The sequence below is a fragment of the Scomber scombrus genome, chromosome 8 (assembly GCF_963691925.1).
Source record: "Scomber scombrus chromosome 8, fScoSco1.1, whole genome shotgun sequence".
Lineage (NCBI taxonomy): Eukaryota > Metazoa > Chordata > Actinopteri > Scombriformes > Scombridae > Scomber > Scomber scombrus.
The window spans coordinates 8,714,242-8,735,767 of NC_084977.1; the positions used below are offsets into that span (position 1 = coordinate 8,714,242).

General features: G+C 41.2%; 2 protein-coding genes across 2 annotated transcripts in view; one reads left to right on the forward strand and one right to left on the reverse strand.

The window, feature by feature from the left end:
- Positions 1 to 1,982: 1,982 nt before the first annotated feature.
- rasl11b (RAS-like, family 11, member B) lies at positions 1,983 to 3,513 on the forward strand. Its single transcript, XM_062424592.1, has 4 exons — positions 1,983 to 2,097; positions 2,213 to 2,269; positions 2,384 to 2,460; positions 3,016 to 3,513. The coding sequence occupies exons 1-4, from the start codon at positions 1,983 to 1,985 to the stop codon at positions 3,511 to 3,513; spliced, it is 747 nt and encodes a 248-aa protein (XP_062280576.1).
- A 1,612-nt stretch (positions 3,514 to 5,125) lies between these two features.
- The window catches only part of scfd2 (sec1 family domain containing 2), an 87,595-nt gene continuing 71,194 nt past the window's right edge, over positions 5,126 to 21,526 (reverse strand). The window contains exons 6-9 of the mRNA XM_062424148.1: positions 20,057 to 20,202; positions 14,704 to 14,838; positions 9,914 to 10,033; positions 5,126 to 5,780 (exon numbers count right to left, since the gene is read on the reverse strand). Coding sequence (XP_062280132.1) covers positions 5,688 to 5,780; positions 9,914 to 10,033; positions 14,704 to 14,838; positions 20,057 to 20,202 — 494 coding nt within the window. The 3' untranslated portion in view covers positions 5,126 to 5,687. The remainder of the gene's footprint in view (positions 5,781 to 9,913; positions 10,034 to 14,703; positions 14,839 to 20,056; positions 20,203 to 21,526) is intronic.

Consider the following 21,526-nt stretch of genomic DNA (forward strand, 5'->3'; position numbering starts at 1 on the left):
CTCAGGGAAAGTGAAGGCAACACTGGCCTGAGGGCATGACAACACAGACAGTGGAGTGATGTTCAGTGGAGTTAATGTATAAATATTTGTTTCTAAAATATAAAACACATGATGTTGGACCCCATCTGTCATAATCTATTCAAAGTCAGTAAAAATCTAATGCTTAAACTGCTGCTGTGAAACACTTAACATTTCAAGGCCTCTTATTTATCAAGTGAGTAAATCCTGGTCCTTCATTACACCTCCACAAGCATCCCCCCCCCATCATCAGTAGCTACCTCGCCTGGTTGCTAGAGGAAGGAACAACAGCGATGTCTTTTATCTGTCTATGTTACAAGTATGCTGCAACGTGGGCTCAGATGACTAAATGGTGACACCTCACTAACATCCTCCATTTAACAAAGCAGAAGCCCGAGCTTCATTTGCACTTAAAAACTGTGAGCTGTATCAAGTTTAAATGTCATCAAACAAGTATGTACAGTATTTACACGTTTTTATCAAGAAAACATGTTGCTATCCCATAATGCTTCAAGGGTGGAGTTCGCTGTGGCGGCTGTGATGTGGTTAGAGGGACAGCTGTGTGTGTGTGCGTGCACATGTGTACACACCTAGCAACCATGTCTGCTCACGAATCCTGGGTACTAATTTCATATTTCAGCGCAGCCACCTGTCATCAGCAGTCTTATCAAAAATACATACCAGAACATAATCACATAAGGACTGGAAGCCAAAATACCTCAGCGCACATGAGCACAAATGAAAGATGGGAGAGGGAGAAGGAGGCATGTGGGGGATGTGACAGAGAAGGCAGAAAGAAAGTGGGACAAAGACATGACACAGGTTAAATCAGAGGTGCGAGGTGCTGAAGAGCAGCCGCTAAAACCACTTTGTCATGTGAAAAAAATCAGCAACGCTTTTCATCTTCTGCAGTTTCTTCTAAAAATAGATTTCACCTCTCGGTTGCCATTTGTGCATCACGGACTTTAATATCGTGTGATTTAATTCAGTTCAGAGGTCTCATCACTTGAGCCTGTTTAGGACCGATTGCTCTGATATCCAGTTCTTTCTGCATGAGCTCTTGTGAGTTATGTGCAAGTGTGTGTTTGTGTGTGCTGGGGGTGGCGGTGGTGGTGAAGGAGGGGGGGGGGGGGGGGGGGGGGGTTACATTTGTTCAGCATTAGCAGCCATTAATCCCCTGTGTGTGTGTGTGTGTGTGTGTGTGTTTGTGTGTGTGTGAACAATTCACAAGTTTAGGGACATGTCTGAGCAGGTCACCAGCTGCAGCACAACACTGGGCGGTTGAACAGGATCCATGTGCATCCTATAATTCCACACAAAAGGATGCGGTATGAAACACATGCAGAAAACTTGCAACATGAGTGAGGAAAAAAAGGGCTATTTAAAATGTTTAGGATGATTATGATAACCATGAATAATGCTCAAAAGATGAAAGCTGACTTTTTGTAGTGTATTTATGGAAAACTGGCATTATGGTATAAGATTTTTTTAATTTTTTAATTTTTTTTAAGGTTTTTTTTTTTAATAGTATGACAACAGGGTAGTTACTGAAAAGCAACAACCACTTTTTATTTTTATTTTTTTAAAACAAAGTGTCATCAGGTTATCCAGCCAGGGTCCCACCTGTTGCAGGAGCTTTCTCGCTTGTGTACAGCATGCACATCCACGTGTAGGTGGGAGGGGGACACGAGGGAGGAGAAGGGGGTGACCAACACCCAATCAGATGCGAACGTCTCTCCAGCGCTATAAAAGCCGCGTGCGCTCCTCCTCTGCAGCAGTGCTCGCGGATCTTTCCTTCTTCTCCTTCGTGTGTTGTTACCTCTGCTCAGCCAGGAGTCACTTCACTGCTTTCACTTGAAGGTTTTTTCTCCCTGAGCTTTGAAAAATTTAAGAAAAGAACACAGTTTTGTCTTCATTTTTTTCCTCTTTTCGAACGGAATAGACGAACGGACAGTACGAACAAAATGCGTCTTATCCACAACATGACGACCATCGCGGAGTACGCAGCACCTGAATCCTCTGTCCCCAACCGGGTCATTAAGATAGCGGTGATAGGAGGCGGTGGAGTTGGGAAAACAGGTAAGAAAAAAACCAAAAGCACAGCGTCGTATTTTATTTGTAGCTCAGCAACAGAGTGATTCATTTTCGTCTAATGTTCTGCTTTTTAACATCCTGTCTTCTGCTTGTCTTTCAGCTCTCGTCGTGAGATTCTTAACCAGACGCTTTATCGGAGACTATGAGAGAAACGTAGGTGAGTTACGAAACCATATTTTTTCTTTTTTAGGTAGAAACTTGCAAATTTGGCTCTCAAAGACAAGAGAGACTCTCAATATTAACATAGTTGTGTTGGTTTTTGTGTGTGCAGGTAACCTCTACTCCAGAGAAGTCCAGGTGGATGGAGAGCAAGTGACCATCCAGGTTCAGGACACCCCCGGTGTTGAGGTAAGCGCTCCCTGAAATCACACTGAAACCAGACAGATGAGTTAATGTTTAAGGGCTGACCAGGTTCAACACGTTAAAATCTGTTTAAGAGCTGTGGATAATCCAATACAAAGACAATATAATCTAATTGACTGTCTGACTGTTAAAATCATCTAAGCCTCTCTTGATTTGGCATTAGTCCAGCACCAATCTGTGCTGTGCCTGTCTGAATACATTTTTTTTTGTTCTGCTAGTACAGCCCTTCAGTCTGGCTGTCTAATCTCCTATTTAGGTTAATGGATGTCTGAGGCCAGGGTAAATGATACCCTGATCTACATCCAGACTCCTCAATCACCCACACCTCACTGTTCTGGAGGAGTAACTCTATAGCTCTCGTCTGCCTCAGTCAGCATTCCAGTCATTACAAAAGATCTGTTGCATAAAGTCAGGGAATGTTTAACCTGGCATCAATTCAGTTTCATTCAGTTTTAGGACAGAAAAACCTGAAAATGTGTCTCTAAGGAGGTGTGCTGGATGTTGTAATAAGTTTTTCCTTCTTTTTTTCCTCCTTCACAGATAGCTGATAATGGTATCAGTCTACCTGACCATGTGAGCTGCTCCATCCAGTGGGCCGATGCAGTCGTGCTGGTGTACTCTGTAACAGACCGCCGCAGCTTTGACCTCATTGATCAATTGCACCAGCTGGTTGTTCGTACCGGCGGTGCCAATATGCCCCCGGTCATCCTGCTGGCCAACAAGGCAGACCTGTTGCACCTGAGGCGCGTGGACTCCCAGCAGGGGCCTTTGCTGGCGGGCACGCTGGGCTGCTCTTTCTACGAAGTGTCTGCTAGTGAGGACTACAGCCAGGTGCATGGGGCTTTCCAGAGGCTGTGCTGCCAGCTGGCCAAGCAGCCGCCACCCGCCCCAAACTCCTCACACAACACTGCCAGCGCCACCACAGAGAAGAGGCGCTCGCCCCTCATCCCAAGGCCCAAGTCTCCCAACATGCAAGATCTTAAGAGGCGTTTCAAGCAAGTGCTCTCTGCAAAAGTCAGGACTGTGACCTCAGTGTGAAGACCAGAAGCTGATAGTGGTCCAGGGTGACCACAGACAGAAAGAAAGCGTTGAAGGTGGAAATGAGGACAGAGAAGATGCTTCTCCACTGATGTCCTGTACCATTAAGGCTAAAGAGGGCGGGTGTGAGATGAACAGGAGGAGGCAGGAGGTTGATGAATCTTTACAGAGGTGATGACCTCAAGGTGGAAAGGTGTCTCTCCTGACAGACACCATGTGTGAGGAGAAACAGTGAGGAGGTTCATCAACTGTTCAAGAGCAGAAAAGACACCAGAGGAAGCAGAAGCAGCTGCTGAACCTCAGACACTGCATATAAACTCTGAAACTGTTAATCAAGCTCTCCTGGCAACAGCAGCTCTGAAGGACTCCTACTTATTTTTAGCTGTGCTGCCTATTGTGGCTGTTCTTTATCCAGACTGCCACAACATGGCACCACTAACTGCTGGTATTATACCAGACACTTGAGCCAGGGCTCTGTGCAGCAGTGTGTGTGTTTGAATTGTGTACTCAGTCTCCTGTATGTCAATGTCTGCAGTGTATATATATTTTTTTACACCATTGAGAACTATTGTGCATGATGGAGTGGGGTGGGGGTGGGGGTGGGTGGGTTGTAGCAGGGCAGCAGACACAGTATGTAGCATGTTGCGATTATTATCACTGATGCACTTTAAACAGGAATAGTCCAAAAGGGCTTATTGTTATTTATTTTGTTGCAAATCCACATTTTGTTCACAATAAAATGATGATGAATTTGACAATGTCTCTGGTTCTTTAATTATCATGCAGCACAGGGGCGCATGTGACAGCAGGAATGACTATAAGCACCTTCAAACAAGCAGTCAAAGAATGTCTACATGTCCTTGGCTCTGTACAAACATCACTGCTGCTGTTAAGGTGATGACGCACATAGAGAATAAAATACATGAATAAACCACTTCACAAAAAAGGCTTTTATAACAGCATTGAATAGCATGAAGACAACAGAAGCATGACTCTACAGTGGCCTCTCAGGGTTTTCTTCTAAAGCTAAAAAACCCAGTGATATCATCGACCCCAGAAAATGAATTTGACCCCAAATAAAAAGGTGTTGAAATAACCTGAGTCGACAGAGATGGAGGAGTTCATGTTAGTTTTCTCAGAGCTGACCTTGTTTTATCAGGGACTCGTCAGAGAAACGGCGAGCTCCCAGAAGATAAGGAGAAAATATTATTAAGCTCTTTTCCAATTAAGTCTGAATGTGTGTTATTAGGTTTGAGATGGGTTTATTTACAATCCAGAACTTCATTAGTGAATTGTGAATATCTGATTCCTATCTGTCAGACACAAAACTGAGGATTTAATCTTCGTGTGTTAGACACAACTTGGGAGACTTGTTACTCAGAAGCGATGTAGGTGGGTGAAATGACTGAGCTCCAGCAGAGGTGATTCATGTCGGAGAGAATAAAGAGTCCGTAGAGCGAGGAGGAGGGGGGCAGGAGGGTGTAGGCGAGCTCTATGTGTGACCTAATTATCATTCATAGCAGACAGTCACTCTGCTCTCATTAGCTACCATGTGATATTGTTAGGTGAGAGCGGACGCTAACAGGGAGTGTGTATTCTCTCCACCACAACTGCAGGCCTTCTTCTGTTCACACACCTTCACCTGTAATGAGTTCACACATGCGCCTGCTTTTAACACTTCCCGGTTGAAACGGCTAACAACTGAGTCCTGAAAATGCAAAACAACAAAAACAGCATCACAAGTGTTTGTTTGAAAAGAAGATAATTTTATTAAGATTTGAATCAAGGGTGGTCTGAAACGTGTGTCGTAGTTCTACACATGTTGCAAAAACTACAAAGCGGCTTTTGACAGACTTCTGTTTGGCAGAATAAGAAAGACATTGTCAGTCCCACATAAAAATGTTCATTTTCTTTATGGCCTCCAAGAAAAATAAGCCCAATAGTGACAATTAAATCATTATTTTGCACTTTAGAATTAAATACAACAAAACAAATCGACACACACACACATACAGAGGAATGTTTCATCAACATGTCTCTCAAATTTTTTTATAGTCTCCATGATTTCCATTTGCGGCTTTTAACAGAGAATTTCACTCATCCAGCCTGACTCATACGCGATGAGGTGTTGAGACCCATGTGTCCCTACACGTGAGCGTTCCCACGTGATGGCCTCAGACACCGATATTGGGCACCAGCCTCTGGGAGGTGAAGAGCAGGTCGGGGATATCCGTTGGCCTCAGCAGTTTGGTGGACAGAACCAGCACCTGGAGCATAACACAACACGTTCGTTAAGGTAGGTAGCCGTGTGTAACCCAACACTTCTGAGTGAAGCAGACGTGTGAATAGCGGCAATCAGCAAGGTGCATGAATCAGGTGCCTTGGCAACGGCTACATTTTAATTAACTTAATTATCTCCGCCAAGGTGACATGCCTGTTGGTTTTCATTGATTGAAATGGCATGATACCTTAAAAACTACTTTTCAGTTGGGCTTAAATAACCCCAAATCTCTTTTTTCAGTAGGAAATACTGTTAAAGAATGTGTTAAGAATGAGATAAAACTTGTGTATTGACCCAGTTTTGGGGATAAATTATGACTGGAAACGACTGTGACGAGCAGCGGTGAGATGAAAAGTAATGTCAACAAGAAAGAAAAGACTTTTCAGTTACATCACTGTTTGCATCAGTGATGGGTTCCAACACGTATTTTGTGGTTGAAGGCTTAATTAATGACTGCTGTGACTGTGAGTGCTTCTCTTCTAGTGCTCCCCCTGATAAATGTTCCCACTAATTGCACCATTAGACAGAGAATTCTGCTGCCTATTTTTACAGAGTGATGGTGCACAAGCATTGAATAATTGGCCTAAATCCCTATTTGCTCACATATAGAAACACAGGAAGAGAGTGCACAGGTTTGCAAAGTTTCACAGGTATACGGTTGTGAAAGTTTTTTGATCCTATACTGCTACGGTTTTGTTTGGTTAGATTTAAATACAAAAGGATTAAAAACAACCTGGTTATATATAATTTTTTTAAATGTTTGAATTGCTTTTGAAAAAGGAACCTCCACAACTTCAATAAGGGCTCATTCACAGTGTTTCATGGTTCATTCATTTCTATTTTATTTGTACATAAGAGGTGATAATTAAGTGATCAGTTCATTAAAATGCTCTTCATTGATGCATCTAGCCTCCGTGCATTACACTGTGTGCTGCTGTCATTGTTAATGTTAACGTGACGGTGTTTAATTCATGACTGCATGTCAATATTTACGTGGTGTGATGCATGACTAAATAGAGATGTTAGAATTCAAAACCACTGTGAATCCATTTGTTCTATGCAAATAAGCGAACCTTCAGTACAAACATGTGACATTCACAAGTCTACAGGGGGTGAAGGTTTGACACTCAAAAAACACATTTCAATGAAAATAGGTGGAAATTTAGACAATGGCTAAAGGGGCAAGTGATTGAATTTTAGTGTGGATTCAAGGGTTTTTCAAATAAAGGTTTAAGAAAATGATCCTCATTAAATGGACTTCTTGAATAGAAAAACTCATATAGACTTACATACACCATGATTTTCCTTTTGGTATGTGTATTTCGATGCAGATCTGGACCCAGATGCAGTGAAAAAAACTTGAGCCCTCTTTCAGTGCTGTCTAGTTAGAATAAGAGGTTCAGTCCTCTTGCAGTATAACAGAGCCGCTCTGTTCCTCTGCTGCAGTGTTGCTTTAACACTGGGTCGGCACCTCAAATTGGCAGTGGGCCTGTTTGTAGTGGCAGGGTATGTATGGTTCAGCGGAATTTTGTCCAAAATGCAAGAGTCAAATGTGCAGTTTGGTTTCAGTGTAACATTTGGTTAAAATGCAGTATGTTGTGCAAAAGTGTTAGGCACTAAAAGTAAAGTTAGGATGTTAACAAAAATAATGCTAGGAATTGTTTTAGAAAAGTGCATTAATCAGAAGAAACCTTAAATGAAATCAATATTTGGTTTGAGCACACTTTTCCTTACAAAAGCAGCAGCTCTCCTCAGTACACCTGCACACAGTTCTTCAGGTACTTTGTAGGTAGGTTGGCTTCATCTTGGAGAAGTTGCCACAGTTCTTTTGTGGATTTAAGTATCTAAATTTGTTCAGTTTCCTCATATAATCCCAGACTGAGTCCATGATGTTGAGATCAGGACTCTGTATGGGCCACACCATCTGCACCATCTGTTCTCCTTGTTCTTGTTGATCAAAATTGCTATTATTGACCCAGGTTGTATGTTTGGGACCAATCAGGCGCCTCCCTCATGGTACTGCATTATGGAAAAGAATCTAAACATCTGAAGTGCTTACAACTTTTGTACTATATGTACTGAGGTCAGTGTGTGTGTGGGCCTGGAGGATATTATATAGGCTTGTCTTTATTCAGTCTCCCTGATTACAGATGGAAGGCTTTGATCCTGGCCAGCCCTTTCATTCCCTTGGCCTCCTTCTCGAAGCCTTTTATTAAGACAAACCCACATTACCCAGCCTGATCTCCCTGCATGCCCTCCTCTCACCCAGAGAAGACACATTCATCTGCATGTTTTGCAGTGGGCAGTGTGGACTGCATATATAATCAGCACTTAAAACACCCCCAAACACAAAGGCAGAAAGACACAACATCTGACGTATGAAATGACTGTAATTAACACAAAGACCAGATTCATTCTCACTTCTACACCTGATCCGAGCCACCTGCATATGTAGGTCAGCGTTTATGTTCATTCTTTCACTCACATTCTTTGCCAGGCACAGTATTAAATCTGCTGGTATGAAATCGGTACCAGACCCAGTGTTAAGCCTGTAGAGTTTACTTTCTTTCCTTTTTTTTATCTGGATGAATATTTTAATGATCATTTTACAGTTTGACACATCTACAGGGACATAATGGTTTTGTAAAAAAAAAAATCTAATTAGGGCAGCAGCTTCTGAAATGTATGTTGATGATTCATCAAGTGATAGAGAGAGTCAAGCTATCATTAACATGTTTTATTGTATATTTTGTCTGTCAGAATTAAACACTGAAGCACTTTCTGCTCTGGTTGATTTTAATAAACAACAGCTTTACTCACAACCTACTATAAAAACTCCATAATTTTTGTCTTTCTTAATCTGGTTCACTTATTTTGTTGCCAGATGTTGAAGAATTCTTCTTCTTTTACTTGAGTAAAAGTAGCAAAACCACAATATACATATATTCAATTTGGTTAGTTAAAGTAAAAGTCATGCATTCAAAATTGTACTTACTATTTCTACTCATTATGCTGGCAGAATGGCCCTTTATCTTATGACATCACAAGAATTTTCCAGCTTCAAGTTATGCGCTTGTGTCCAAACCACCAAACCAATCCGTGACAGATGGTTCATCCAATCACCTGACAAGTATTTTTTAAGGAAGTACCTGCCCTTTTCTAAACAGTTACCAAGGACGACTTCTCAGATGGTTCTGTGTAACAAACCATGTGGTGTGTCAAGTTAAGTGGCCCATGTCAGTATTATGTTATTATACATTATAATAATTGATTATCATTATTGATGATGCATTAACCTAAAAAAACAGCTTTTTAAATGTTGAAATATTTGACCTACTTATCTACTGGGTAGATACATCATACTTTCTGAGCTGGTCACATGTTTTGTTTGTCAAATATTTGCTTCTGATATATAATGGCATATAAAGTAACATAATTGAAAAAGCAGATTAAAATACTGTGCTAAGCTTTTCCATGTTAGCATATTACCTGCCAAGCATTTATCATTTTAGAACCACAAGTTCCATTAAATTAAATGTAAAAGTAAGCTGAATTTCAATTAAGTTGTATGAAGATAACTTGATGTTTTATAGTTTTTGCATTAAGTTAAAATGATGTGATTCTGTTGAGAAGATAACATACAGTAACACTACTGTTAGTGCACAATTCTGGGCTGAGTGAACCCCGGTGTCTTACTCAGTTTGGTTTGATCCTAAATGATCCTTTTACTGCTTTAAGGGGAACTTGAGACAAGAAAGAACAGTTAAGTCCAGCTCAGATGCAGTAAAATTGTTCTATTCCCCCACAGGCCCTTTACTACACACAGTTAGCATTATCCACGAGGAGATCTGAAAGACTTCACCGGCCCTCTTAAAGAGACAGTCTGAGAGATGATCCCTGTCTTTAGGATTTGTATTGGGAGAGTGAGATGATGTGCCAAGGCAATTGAAACCGAGCTAGTTCACACAAATACAAATACAGATGGACAAATGTTTTATTTCATCCACAAACAGCTGGGCTTTTTATACAAGTAACTGTAATGTAGGAAATGCAACCATGACTACATAGACACTGACATCTGTTAGTCACTTACTAACTGTATTTAGCCCACTCACTCACCTGGGTGCCTGGTTTGTGCGTGGTAACAATCTCCTTAACGAGCCGAAGCTCTGAGGGCGTGACTCCACCGACCAGGAAGAGGAAGAGCAGAGGGTTGTCGCTGGGATGTGGACGACTAACCTGTGGAGTTAAGACGACAAATTGTGATTTGTCTGTGTATTTTTAGGCTGTCTGAGACCTTAATTCGGTTTCTCATTATAGAACGTGCCTGTAACAAACAACCCACTTCGTCCAGGGAACATTTCATCATTTCCCTTTCATGATACCATCTATAGTTGACTCTGTGTCTTGTTGCTTAGTCTCTGCTCAGCTGGACGCTTGTGATATTGCGCTGATGCTGATGAGAGTGAACTCCACTGGGAGGTAGGGCGCAGCCACCACAAACAAAAGCTCAACAGATGATTGTCACCCTGGTGTTATGATGGTCGACATGTGGTCACACACACACACACACACACACACACACACACACACACACACACACACACACACACACACACACACACACACACACACACACACACACAAACACACACACACACACAAACACACACACACACACACACACACACACACACACACACACACACACAGAGAGAGAACTGCACCACATCACCTGCATGGGGAAGCTCTCACTACCACTTTAAGATGTGTTTTAACAGCAGGGTGAGGTCTGGTGTATCTGCTGTGTGCGATTGGTTTTCTGGGGAATAATGGCTGTGTGCTATTGGTTGGTCAGCTGCATTCAGGACACATCTGCACCCGCTGAATACTAACCAAGCAATCAGAGCTGCAGGGGGCGGACCCAAGGCCAAGGACAGAATGGCTGTACACGTGAAGCACCAACAGGCTGGGGTGAAGCGTGTTTCAGGCATGATTCAACGTGGCTTTCATGAAAAATGTGTGAACAAACATTTTCTCGTGTATTCTGCTCATGTTATGCTTTGTATATTCAGTGGCGCTCGGTGGTTTCCCAGACACACCAAAACCATGTGCGAGAAGACAACCACCTGCGTGTTGACGGAGAACCATGTGCACTGCCACGGGACTTACAGGGAAGGAGGGGCTTATGGAAGTGTGTGGAGACGGTGTGTGTGCGAGAATAAGTGTAAGTGAGGACAAGAAAATATTCTATGTCCTGATGATAAAATACATTCACTGATGTAGAAATGCAACCCACTCAATGTTCTTGATGCATATTATTCAGATTTAAATGCCTCAGATACATTTTCACAGTTGTGTTGCCAGTGTTGCTCAGTATATCCTTTATGACTACTGCCCTGTTCTCCTCTTCGGCTGTCATGTACATTTACTTGATGAAATCCCTTTACTCCACCACATTTCAGAAGGAAATTTTGCACTTCTTTCTCCACTACCTATATTTGACAGCTATGCCAGCTGGTTACTATTCAGATTAAAATTGTACATAGAAAACATAAAATATTTTTATACAAAACAACCAACTGTTTAATATTAAACAAGTAGTTTTCAACCTTACTGTCTTGTGAGCTCTTGTATAAAATCAGTGTGTAGTTGTGGCTCCTTGTCATGTTTCAGATGTCTATGAGTTATTTAGCAGTTCCACCAAAGAGACATTTACCACCTAAACACACACACAAATCAAGGATAAGAGAAATTTATATTCATCCCATGACAGCTCAGATTTGCCTTGTAACCCTTTGGAGGGGCCTGATCCCTACATTGGGAATCAATAGACTTAACTAGCTAACAGTATATAAAGTAGATAAAAGTTTGCTCCATCTTGAACAGCTACTATGATATGCTGCTTAAACACGGATGCAATAACAACAATCTAATAATGTCATATACATTAACCAGCCACTTCATTAGGTACAATACAAGGTAATCCAATACAACAGCTCTGCCATAAACTCTATTTTTGCTAAGCTTATGTATGTTAATGGAGTGGACAAAATATTAGGAACACCATTCAATATAATGCACACCAGTAAACCACCTCCATGCCCACTACACCCTCATTACTAAACATGAAGTAGAAGTATCACCTTTCAGACAATGTCAACAAAAAGTGAAAATGTATAAGCTTTGTAAATGTAAGCAGGTTTACTTTAAGTAAAATTAGCTGTTAATACTTTAGTTATTTCACTCAGGAAGGCTTTTCATTGCAGGACCTTTACTTGTAATGTAATATAATAATCCAATAAATTGTTGTATTGGCACTTTGGTAGTGATCTGTGTACCTTTTCTAACAGAGCATAAAGGTCACTGCAAAAACTGTAGACAAATTGCACCTAACTGCTGAGAAAAATGTTAGCGTTTGGATGAATCCATAGTGTTAGTCAGCACATAACAAATTGTGCTTCATAAATGTGAGAAATCCTGTAAACCTTGGATTTAAAATGTTGTATGTGAGGTGTTAGTTCGAGAAACTGTGGCCTAATTAACTTTTGAAGGAACAGGGGTCACACAGTCTAAATAAAGACTAAACATGGGACACTGCGCATACGCATGTAGCCAATTAGTTACAAGCAGTTTAAGATGACAGTTTTAGCAACGGTGCAGAAGCTCTCAGTGGGTGATAACCCACACTGCAGGGTCTGCAGAGTATTTAATGATATAAACCCTGAAGTACACAGTATACCCTGTGGTTAAAAATAGATGTTTTATTGGCGTCTTTTACTGCATGAAGGGTGTGCTCTGTGCTCCTATAGAATTCTCTGAGTTCAGGTTTATAGGTTTACTATGTCTGAGTTGGTGCTTCGTGGGCCAAGTTTCTTAATTTGTGTAAAACCAGGTCACTGTTACACAACCAGTCTAATTCCTCCCCCTGGGTATTCATCAGTTTAATCAGGCCCAGATGTGGGATAATCAGACTGTGGATAGTGATCTGCTCTGCGGTGGATATACATTACCCACAAGCCCAGAGCTACATGTCTGTTGCAAAAGAGCATTTGGCCAAAATATTAACATAAGTAACCCAAAAATGCAGGTCTTTGCATCTCCCTCTGAGGCATTCAAGACATTCAAAAAACAAAATTGTAAAATGTATGTATGTATAAATATATAATAACTAGAAAAAGTTTCCACTCTCTCATAAGCCTCTTTCACACATAGCTCCTGGTAAATTACTGGGATAACCTTTCAGGCGCTGCTAGTGATTTTCACTATTCACACATGCAGCCACATTCAGGAACATCTCTGTCTTCCGCCTTTTCGCAATGCGGGAATAGACGGGGCAAAGGACAGTCCAGCTGATGGCGGTCATGCAACACTTACTGATACCAATAATGAAACTCAACAGAAGAAGAAAAAGGGGTGGGTTCCAGTTGTGTTTGGAAGTCGGAATTTCCGAGTTCCCAGTAGTAAATTGCAACGGGAACGCCCCCTGAAGTCAGATCTCCGACTCGGAAAGTCGGACGTACCACACCAGCCCCGATCTCAAGATCCAAGATAGTAGCCCTGTGCATTAACAGTGTGTAAGTTGTAGTTATATCCTTTTTATTAGCAGTTTTGCCTTATTTGTGTCTCATTAAATCAATCGCACACACACAGCACTGTTCAACTTCTATCTGTGGACATGTTGCTACATTATGAAATGTGCGAAACTTTTATTGCTAACAATGGCTAACCTGGCTAGAACTGTTTTTCTGACCTTTAAACCGAAACAACACAAACTTGGGTGTGACGTCATTCCCAGCTCCGACTTCCAACTAGGTAGGTAAATGGAGCACAGCATATGTGTAAGACGTCTGTTCTTATTTTCAGAAACATGGCGGGTGTAGAGCATTTTTTGTCGGCTGTGAGTGTTCTAGTAATGTATTTAATATTCCGCAAGTTCACGAGACAAATCACCAAGAAAAGCATCGGCGAGGTAACCATAAACAAGTCAACGGTTCACGTGAAAGTGTCTTTCGTGAGATGGAGGTAACCCTTTATCTTTGCGATGTTACCACTTTCCTTCACAACACAGCCGTACCTGATAATGTACAAAACGTTACCTGGTATTGAGCTAAGAAACTTGCGGTACAGATTTCCCTGAACATCGATCCCTGCTGCCATTCACACGTGACCCCACGCAGGAAATATTCGTGAACATTTTAGGGATAGACTTCACGTGTGAAAGAGGCTTTATACAACAGAAAGTTCTGCAAATTCAAATGTTTTGTGGTTAGGTCTTCTTTACGGTTGTCTGGGGAAAAACCTCTTGTTCACCACTGCAGGGTAGAGGGTTCAACTTCTGGCTTCCATAATTCTTGAAAATGCGCCCCACAGAACACAGTTTGCAGTGACTGTAGGTGGTAATACAAATAAAGAAAACCTTTTTACTGGCTGGTTGGCGAAAGGGCAAAAGGGAGGTTGGGATCAGTTTAGGGGGGTAGCGTGTTAAGCTGTCTCAGTAAAGAAAATTGAGCTCCGTAATTGTGAAAAGAAGCAGCTGGTGACTCCATGTGGAGACACGTGGATGTTTGCCCTATAAAGTGTGATCCTTGTTCAAATGTATTGTGTTTTTCTTTCCGCTCCTGGCTACAGAATCTGTATTATCTGACAATGTTTCCTGTGCATCAAAATCTGAAATGTCTGGCGATGAAAAGTCAAGATGAAGAATGAACTGTAAGGTAAACAGTATACCTGCAGATATGGAACGCTTACTCAGCAAATTGTTAAATTAGGTCAAGTCCAAGCAACAGAAGAAATCACTTCATTGTCTGCCATGAGTGGTTGACAAAGGTAGAGTTAAAAGGATGTGACATCGCTGACCCCATTTCATATAAAAATGTGTGTGTACGTGTGAGTGAGCACTGCCTGACCTTCATGAACATGCTGAAGCCGGTCTTGAGCAGGTCGGTGAGGCCTCCGGACATGTGCTCGATGTCGGGGCATTCGTGTCTGTCAGGGTGGAAGACCTCCTCCAATATCTGCCTCAGGAAAGGACGGTAGGTAGCCTAGAAAACCCCACACACACATGAACATGAAAATTAACACAGAAGACACCTACACTGACAAGACTTTATACACAGAGATGTATACATTTCACAGTGAATTAAACAATCTTTAAATAAATGTGTGAGCATATGATTGAGGAGCTGTTGGTGTGCCCTTCTTTCAGCACTTGCATGTTTGTGTGAATAACTGTGGGTGTGACAGTCAGTGGAGTTATAAAAAACTCTGCTGGACCAAACAGGCCGCTGACTTATGAATCACTTCAGGAAGAGTGCCTCAATCAGGTTAAAAAAAAATCCCCATTGTTATGTTGGCTGAATGTGGTGTGTGTGTGTGTGTGTGAATGTGTACATGGATGAAAACAGCACTTCAGCCCACCATGAGCAATATTTTGAGGGAAAAATCAAATAAAAGTTTCTGGAAATAGATATTGCTGCTCAATTCATGGTCCTAAGAGGATGAGTCACTCCTCCCCAGGGGATCTCTTCTCTTTTCTACAGGGACCACGATGGGGTTTTTAGCTTTTAGCAAAATGTCTTGACGATGTTTAAAATCTGGAAAAGATAATCATGGAGCCCAGAGGATGAATCCTAATGACTTATGTAACTTTTATTTGTCCAATACCTTGCTTTTATGACTAAATAACTGCAAAACTAATGCCATTCCCATCAACTTCACTTGTACTTTGTGTTCAGAGCTAATTAGCATATGATAGCATGCTAGCATGCAGAACTACTTAGCTCAAAGCTGTAGTGTGCTTAAGAGCAACAGAAATCGCCCAGACAGTGTTAATATTTGAGCAAAACACATCTGAATGCTGAAAGTCAGTCACATTTCAGCTTCAGCTGTTTTCAATGAAGCTTAGTGTGCATGTGCAATGAAAAACTGTAATATTTTTCCTCTGAACACTGTCATATGACCTGACCTGCTTCTCCAAAACAGTAAACAGCACCTGCTTCACTTCTCCATAGTTATGAGCCACCGCCTGGCTTTCACAATAGGCACATTTTATTACTTTGAAATATGTCCTTGAAAGACATAAACTGCAAAGCTTCAAATAAAGCCTCATAAATGCCTTTTAATATTCTTCAGAGGTGATTAATGAAAAAAAACCCAACCTCTAACAGAAACAGGGAGTCAGCTTTTTATGCTTGGCTACCCAGCACAGAATGAACCATTTATAGACCTCAAAGCTAGAAGATCAAGAATTAATGAAAGGGTTTTTTTTTGTTCATGGGAGTGAACATTGCTGTCGTAGAGAACAATAAAGAGCCAGATAAGACTTGGCAGAGCATAAATTTGGGTTCTCTGAACAGCAGATCTTTTAAAATAGTCGCGTTGATTATCTTTTACATGAGTTTACAATTTACTCAAAATGAGGCCGAGGCAGGAAACAAATCTTTTCTTTTTGGGACGTCAAAGGAACATCTGAACACTCAGGAAAGACTGCATCTACCAAACTGTTGATTCAGGCAATAAATACACACACCTACACCTACACACACACACGCAATGCTGACCAAATACTAATGCGCCCAGGTGTTTCTGCCCACAAGCATCTACTCACCTCGACATGGAGTTTCTGTATATTTCACTATTAACAGAAGACTCCCACTCCTCTCGTCACTGAGGAGCAGCCAAACGAGGCCTGGGAAATCCTGAATTATGTAAACTAACATTTACTTCTGTTAACATGACTTTACTGCATGGGTCAGCCTGCACAAACTAAGCTTGGAGTAAACAAATTAATGATTTACATACGACTAAATAACCCGCTCACGCACGCACATACACGACCAATAATATCGCAGGAATAAACGTCAGATGCTACCCACACCCACGCATACTCCATTTTGATCTGCATCCCAAAAAGCTAAAAGCAATTCTATTAACCCACCACCACAAACACCCACATGATAAAGAAAAACAATATTAGAATTAGTCATATGATAATACCAGTGCTTAAATATTCCTCTGCGCACGCACACACACACACACACACACACACACACACACACACACACACACACACACACACACACACACACACACACACACACACACACACACACACACACACACACACACACACACACACACACACACACACACACACACACACACACACACGGGTATCAGTTTCCCCAGGGGTTTTCTTGGCATAGAGGTGGATGAACAAATTAATTTTCCAAAACAACATGGTGACAACATCAAAAAACGAAAACACACATAGAACAGAGAACAGAACAGGCTGGAGTCAAATTGATAACAAAGTGGTGTTTTACATCGCATTTAAATTTCTTAAAACAATGTGCCAAGTTTTAATCAACACATGCACTTTGATTTTCGACACACACACACACACACACACACACACACACACACACACACACACACACACACACACACACACACACACACACACACACACACACACACACACACACACACACACACACACACACAAATATTAAAATTAGTTTGTAAGTGATGTATTTTTTAGCAATATGACTGAAATTCTTTTCACCTCTATAGTGAAAGAGTGGAGGCAGAAACATGTGATAAATATCTCAAAACCTGGGAAACTAAACACTACAGTATGTGCATGCATAGATTGTACTGGTAGTACGTAATGTTCTTTGTAATTTGGATGAACCAACCCTTTTATTAGTATTTTTTTTACATTTTATTATAAAGCACCAGTATAGTAATTTTGGGAAATTCACTTATTGTGTTTCTTTGTGTAAGTTGTGTTCTTTCTGAAAATTAGATGAGAAGATTGATACCACACTCATTTTTGAACATTAAGGATATGGGTTTTTTTTTTTTTTTGCCTGGAGCAGTGTCTTTGTGGAGTGTCTGCTGGTTGCTGGGCAACATCATGGTGATGACAAGACTCCAGTAAGTCACTGACCTGGACACGAAAATGTCGAGGCAACTATTTCTTTAAATGAAATATATGAAATACACAGTACAACTAGATACTGATAATTGATGTCTTGCAAAACCATGTTAATGTATTACATGTATGACATTATGTTCCATACTCAATGATAAATTAACACAGTCAATACTTCATACAGCTTCTGTCAAAATGCTCATGACTTGCACTTTGGTAGGTGGAAAATACATCTAGTCATAGGTGTGTACTCACTCATATGGAATAAATAGTCAGTAATAGGTATGTGTAAAAATGACTATGTGTGTGATACAAAGTCAGACCCGGATGAATCATTTTCTTGTCTTTACGGATATTTCTTGGTTATGTAACTCTAGCCTTAACTCTTGCTGCTCTTAACAAAGATTTCATATAAGAATGAGAGTTCGTGCAGCAACAAAATATCTGCCATTAAATGTTTCTCAGAAAAGCGGTAAATCAACCCTTCCTCTCCGCTGAGGTCAATACATAGCATTAGACTCCAGCTGTTACAGGCTCCGTCACTCTGATTTCATTGATGTACTTTTTCCAAGAAATTCGTCAGCACTCAGTAACTCACAGCTTGATATGTGCTCAGGAAATGTGCAATTTTCATGCAGCTCTACAGCGGGCATACATGTGACAGTACATGCATACGAGTGATGATGTTTGCTGGCTTGATTAATTATGGTTGGAATAAACAGAGCGTGACTGGAGCCAACAGAGAAACTGTGCTGTTCTCATTTATAATACTAAATCCATTTGCTATTTTTCAAGACATTACTTCGCTTAAATGAACTGTGAAAGCTTGATTACTGAAGATAATAGTGCTGTGCTCAGTGGTATTCATCCCATATTGACCAATTGCAGTGTTTGACAGCAACTTACATGGCATACAATAAAAAAACAAAAGACAAGAGTAAGAGTGTGTGTCTAAACTTCTCATTTATGTCTGAACCCAGAAGAGGAGAGCTTGGCCTCTGGGATGACATCTTGACCGGCAGGTATCGGCTTCATCATTGGACGGGGATGCTTGCTGAGAGCAGGCTAATGGATTTTTGAGGTTTCTCAAGAACAGGCAGTAGCTGGCAGATATCATGCTGTTTTCTTTTTATATGAAATCATTTTCATAATGCAGGAGGAAAGAGGACAGACAGTACCGTCCTAACACAAAACACAACAGCGCTCCTCACATGGTTGCGCACACACACACACACACACACACACACACACACACACACACACACACACACACACACACACACACACACACACACACACACACACACACACACACACACACACACACACACACACACACACACACACACCGTCTGTAAAGTAACAAAGACGTTAAGACAGAACTGACTTTATATGGTGCTTGGCCACAATCAGTGAGATCGTGAAGTAATAAAAAGCTGCAGGAAAAAACTTTTTTGACAATTAGGGAGAAGAACAGCAGAAGTAAGTTTAATGAACTCTGGATGACTAGATATAACATTTCAGATATGCAGCTATTTAAACTAGGATGAAAATGGATGAAAATGAAATGCTCCCCCAGCTTTGTAACTCACTGCTTAAAGAACTTATGTAAGAAGCGTTGAGATGAAAACCTAAATCGACACGTCAGCACAACACAAGCAATAAAAGACGAATAGAGAGAAAAAAAACGGAGATCCATCCAAACATTTGCTATTGCAAATCTTTCCATTCAGGCTCAACTCCAACTATATTTCATCCACTCTCCCAAAGACTTTAGCTAAGAAATAAGCACGGCCATTAAAATGAAGTGTCTTGAACTTTCATTGACTAACCTTTATGCTCTTGCCCTATTATTCTCTGAAAAGCTACCTGACCAAAACGAAGGACGGTGGGAGTGGAGACTGTTGATTGTCTGGGAGAAAAAGGTAAGAATCTTTCACAAGGACAAAGATGTACACAGGGGCCCTTCAGAGTTACATAAGCTTCAAGACACAGACGGTTTGTGAAGATGGCTCTCACAGTGAACTTTCCTCTCTTTGCTTGTATGCATGTGTGACGCAAACAGGAAGGGGACAAAAGCAACACAGGGCCAAAGGTCCTCCACTAAATCTCTGCCTGTGTTCGTGCAACATCTAGTGCAAAGTAGAGAAACAGGTAAAAAGAGGACGAGGTTAATCAAACGTGTGATAAGCAGCAAATATTCAGCTTGTCTTGTGTGTGCTCGGGATCATAACTGTGTCGTTTGAGGATGCGGTGGTGTATTAACAGTTGATGTGTGTGTGTTTTTTGACACTGTTAATAACTGTTTGTGTGTCTCTGACCTGGTGGACTCCATCACCGGCGGTGTAGACGGAGCGAAGTTGCTTGAGGTGGTCTCTAGTGTGGCTCAAACCTCGGAGGGTCTCGAACATCTCCTCCATTGCGGAGTGGACTCGCTCTGTGGTCAGCTCCTCTGGATTTGCACAACCTAGCAACACACACACACACATGCACAATTATTATTAGATGAAACTCTAATAGGTTTCTTTCTTTCTAACACATGCAAAAAAAAAAAAAAAAAAGTTTGTATCTGCAAGAAAAAAATGGGGTAATAAGAAGTAACATGTTGGCATTTGTGGGTAATTTTCTCAGCTGGGTGTGTGCTGAAACCAATTATCAAGGTAAACGCTTGGAAGCGAGAGGACAAGAGCTCCTTTATTCGAGGAGAAAACACTGCTGTCTAATCAAAAGCTAATGTTCCCTCTTTTCTAAAGAAGTACGGAGGGAAGCAGAGACTCCCTGTGAAATAAACTTGAAATGGCAGCGGTTAAGATAAAGGGAGAGAGACGGGAGAGATGGTGACAACAGAGTGGAGGGGGTTGGGGGGCATAAGAATGTGAGCGAGAGGTAAACAGAGAGAAAATGAGAGGATAGAAAGACCGTGGAGGAGGAAAGAATATGGCAGCCGAGTTTACAGTGCTGTGGGCAAAGTAGGTCGACTGGCACCTGCGATTCCCTCTCGAGCTGTTCAGGTATGTGGCAGCCTTCTGTTAACAAGATGGTCAGCTGTGTTATAGAAGATATAAACACAAGGCTGAAAGCTGCATCAGCATGTAGCTGCATCTGTGAGGCTCGTTACAAACAAGAACACTAATGACTCTGCTGTTAATGCTGCAGAAACAGCAAATTTACATATGAAGGTAATTTTCACACCATTGTAGTGTGTTTATATTTTAAAGGAGTAGCTCCACATTTTCTTTACCTGTCGGGAACTTTAAGCTTCATGGATGGAAGCTGTGAAGTGGGCGCTGGGATGAGATTACAAAAGCCACTTCCCGTCTCCTGCCTCTCTGGGCTCTGTTGGGTCACTTTGTGATATAAGAAGTGTATTACACCACCATGACCACTGTCTATAGGTGTGCTTACTTGTTTATTTATTTATTTTGTAAGGGACCATGGTTGTTGCATTTCATGATTCTGAATGATCTGTGAGGACATTTTCCTCCACAGTCCACTGATCACAGTTAAAGCATAAAACACACAAGAGTCACAACATAACAGAACTTATACCATATTGTAAATGAGATGGATGTTTACCAAACTAACAAAACAGCCATACCAGCAGCTATGAAGTACAGCTGATAGGAATGTCATGCCCTTTGCGGGTATTTGGTATTAAATCAAAGTATTGGACAAACATTTTAAAAAATGTTGGTAGTGCTACAGGATAAGTCGGGGGATCACCAAAGTCATTGGGATTTAACCTCTTGGGTTCATAAATGTCTGTACAAAATGTCATAGCAATTAATTCA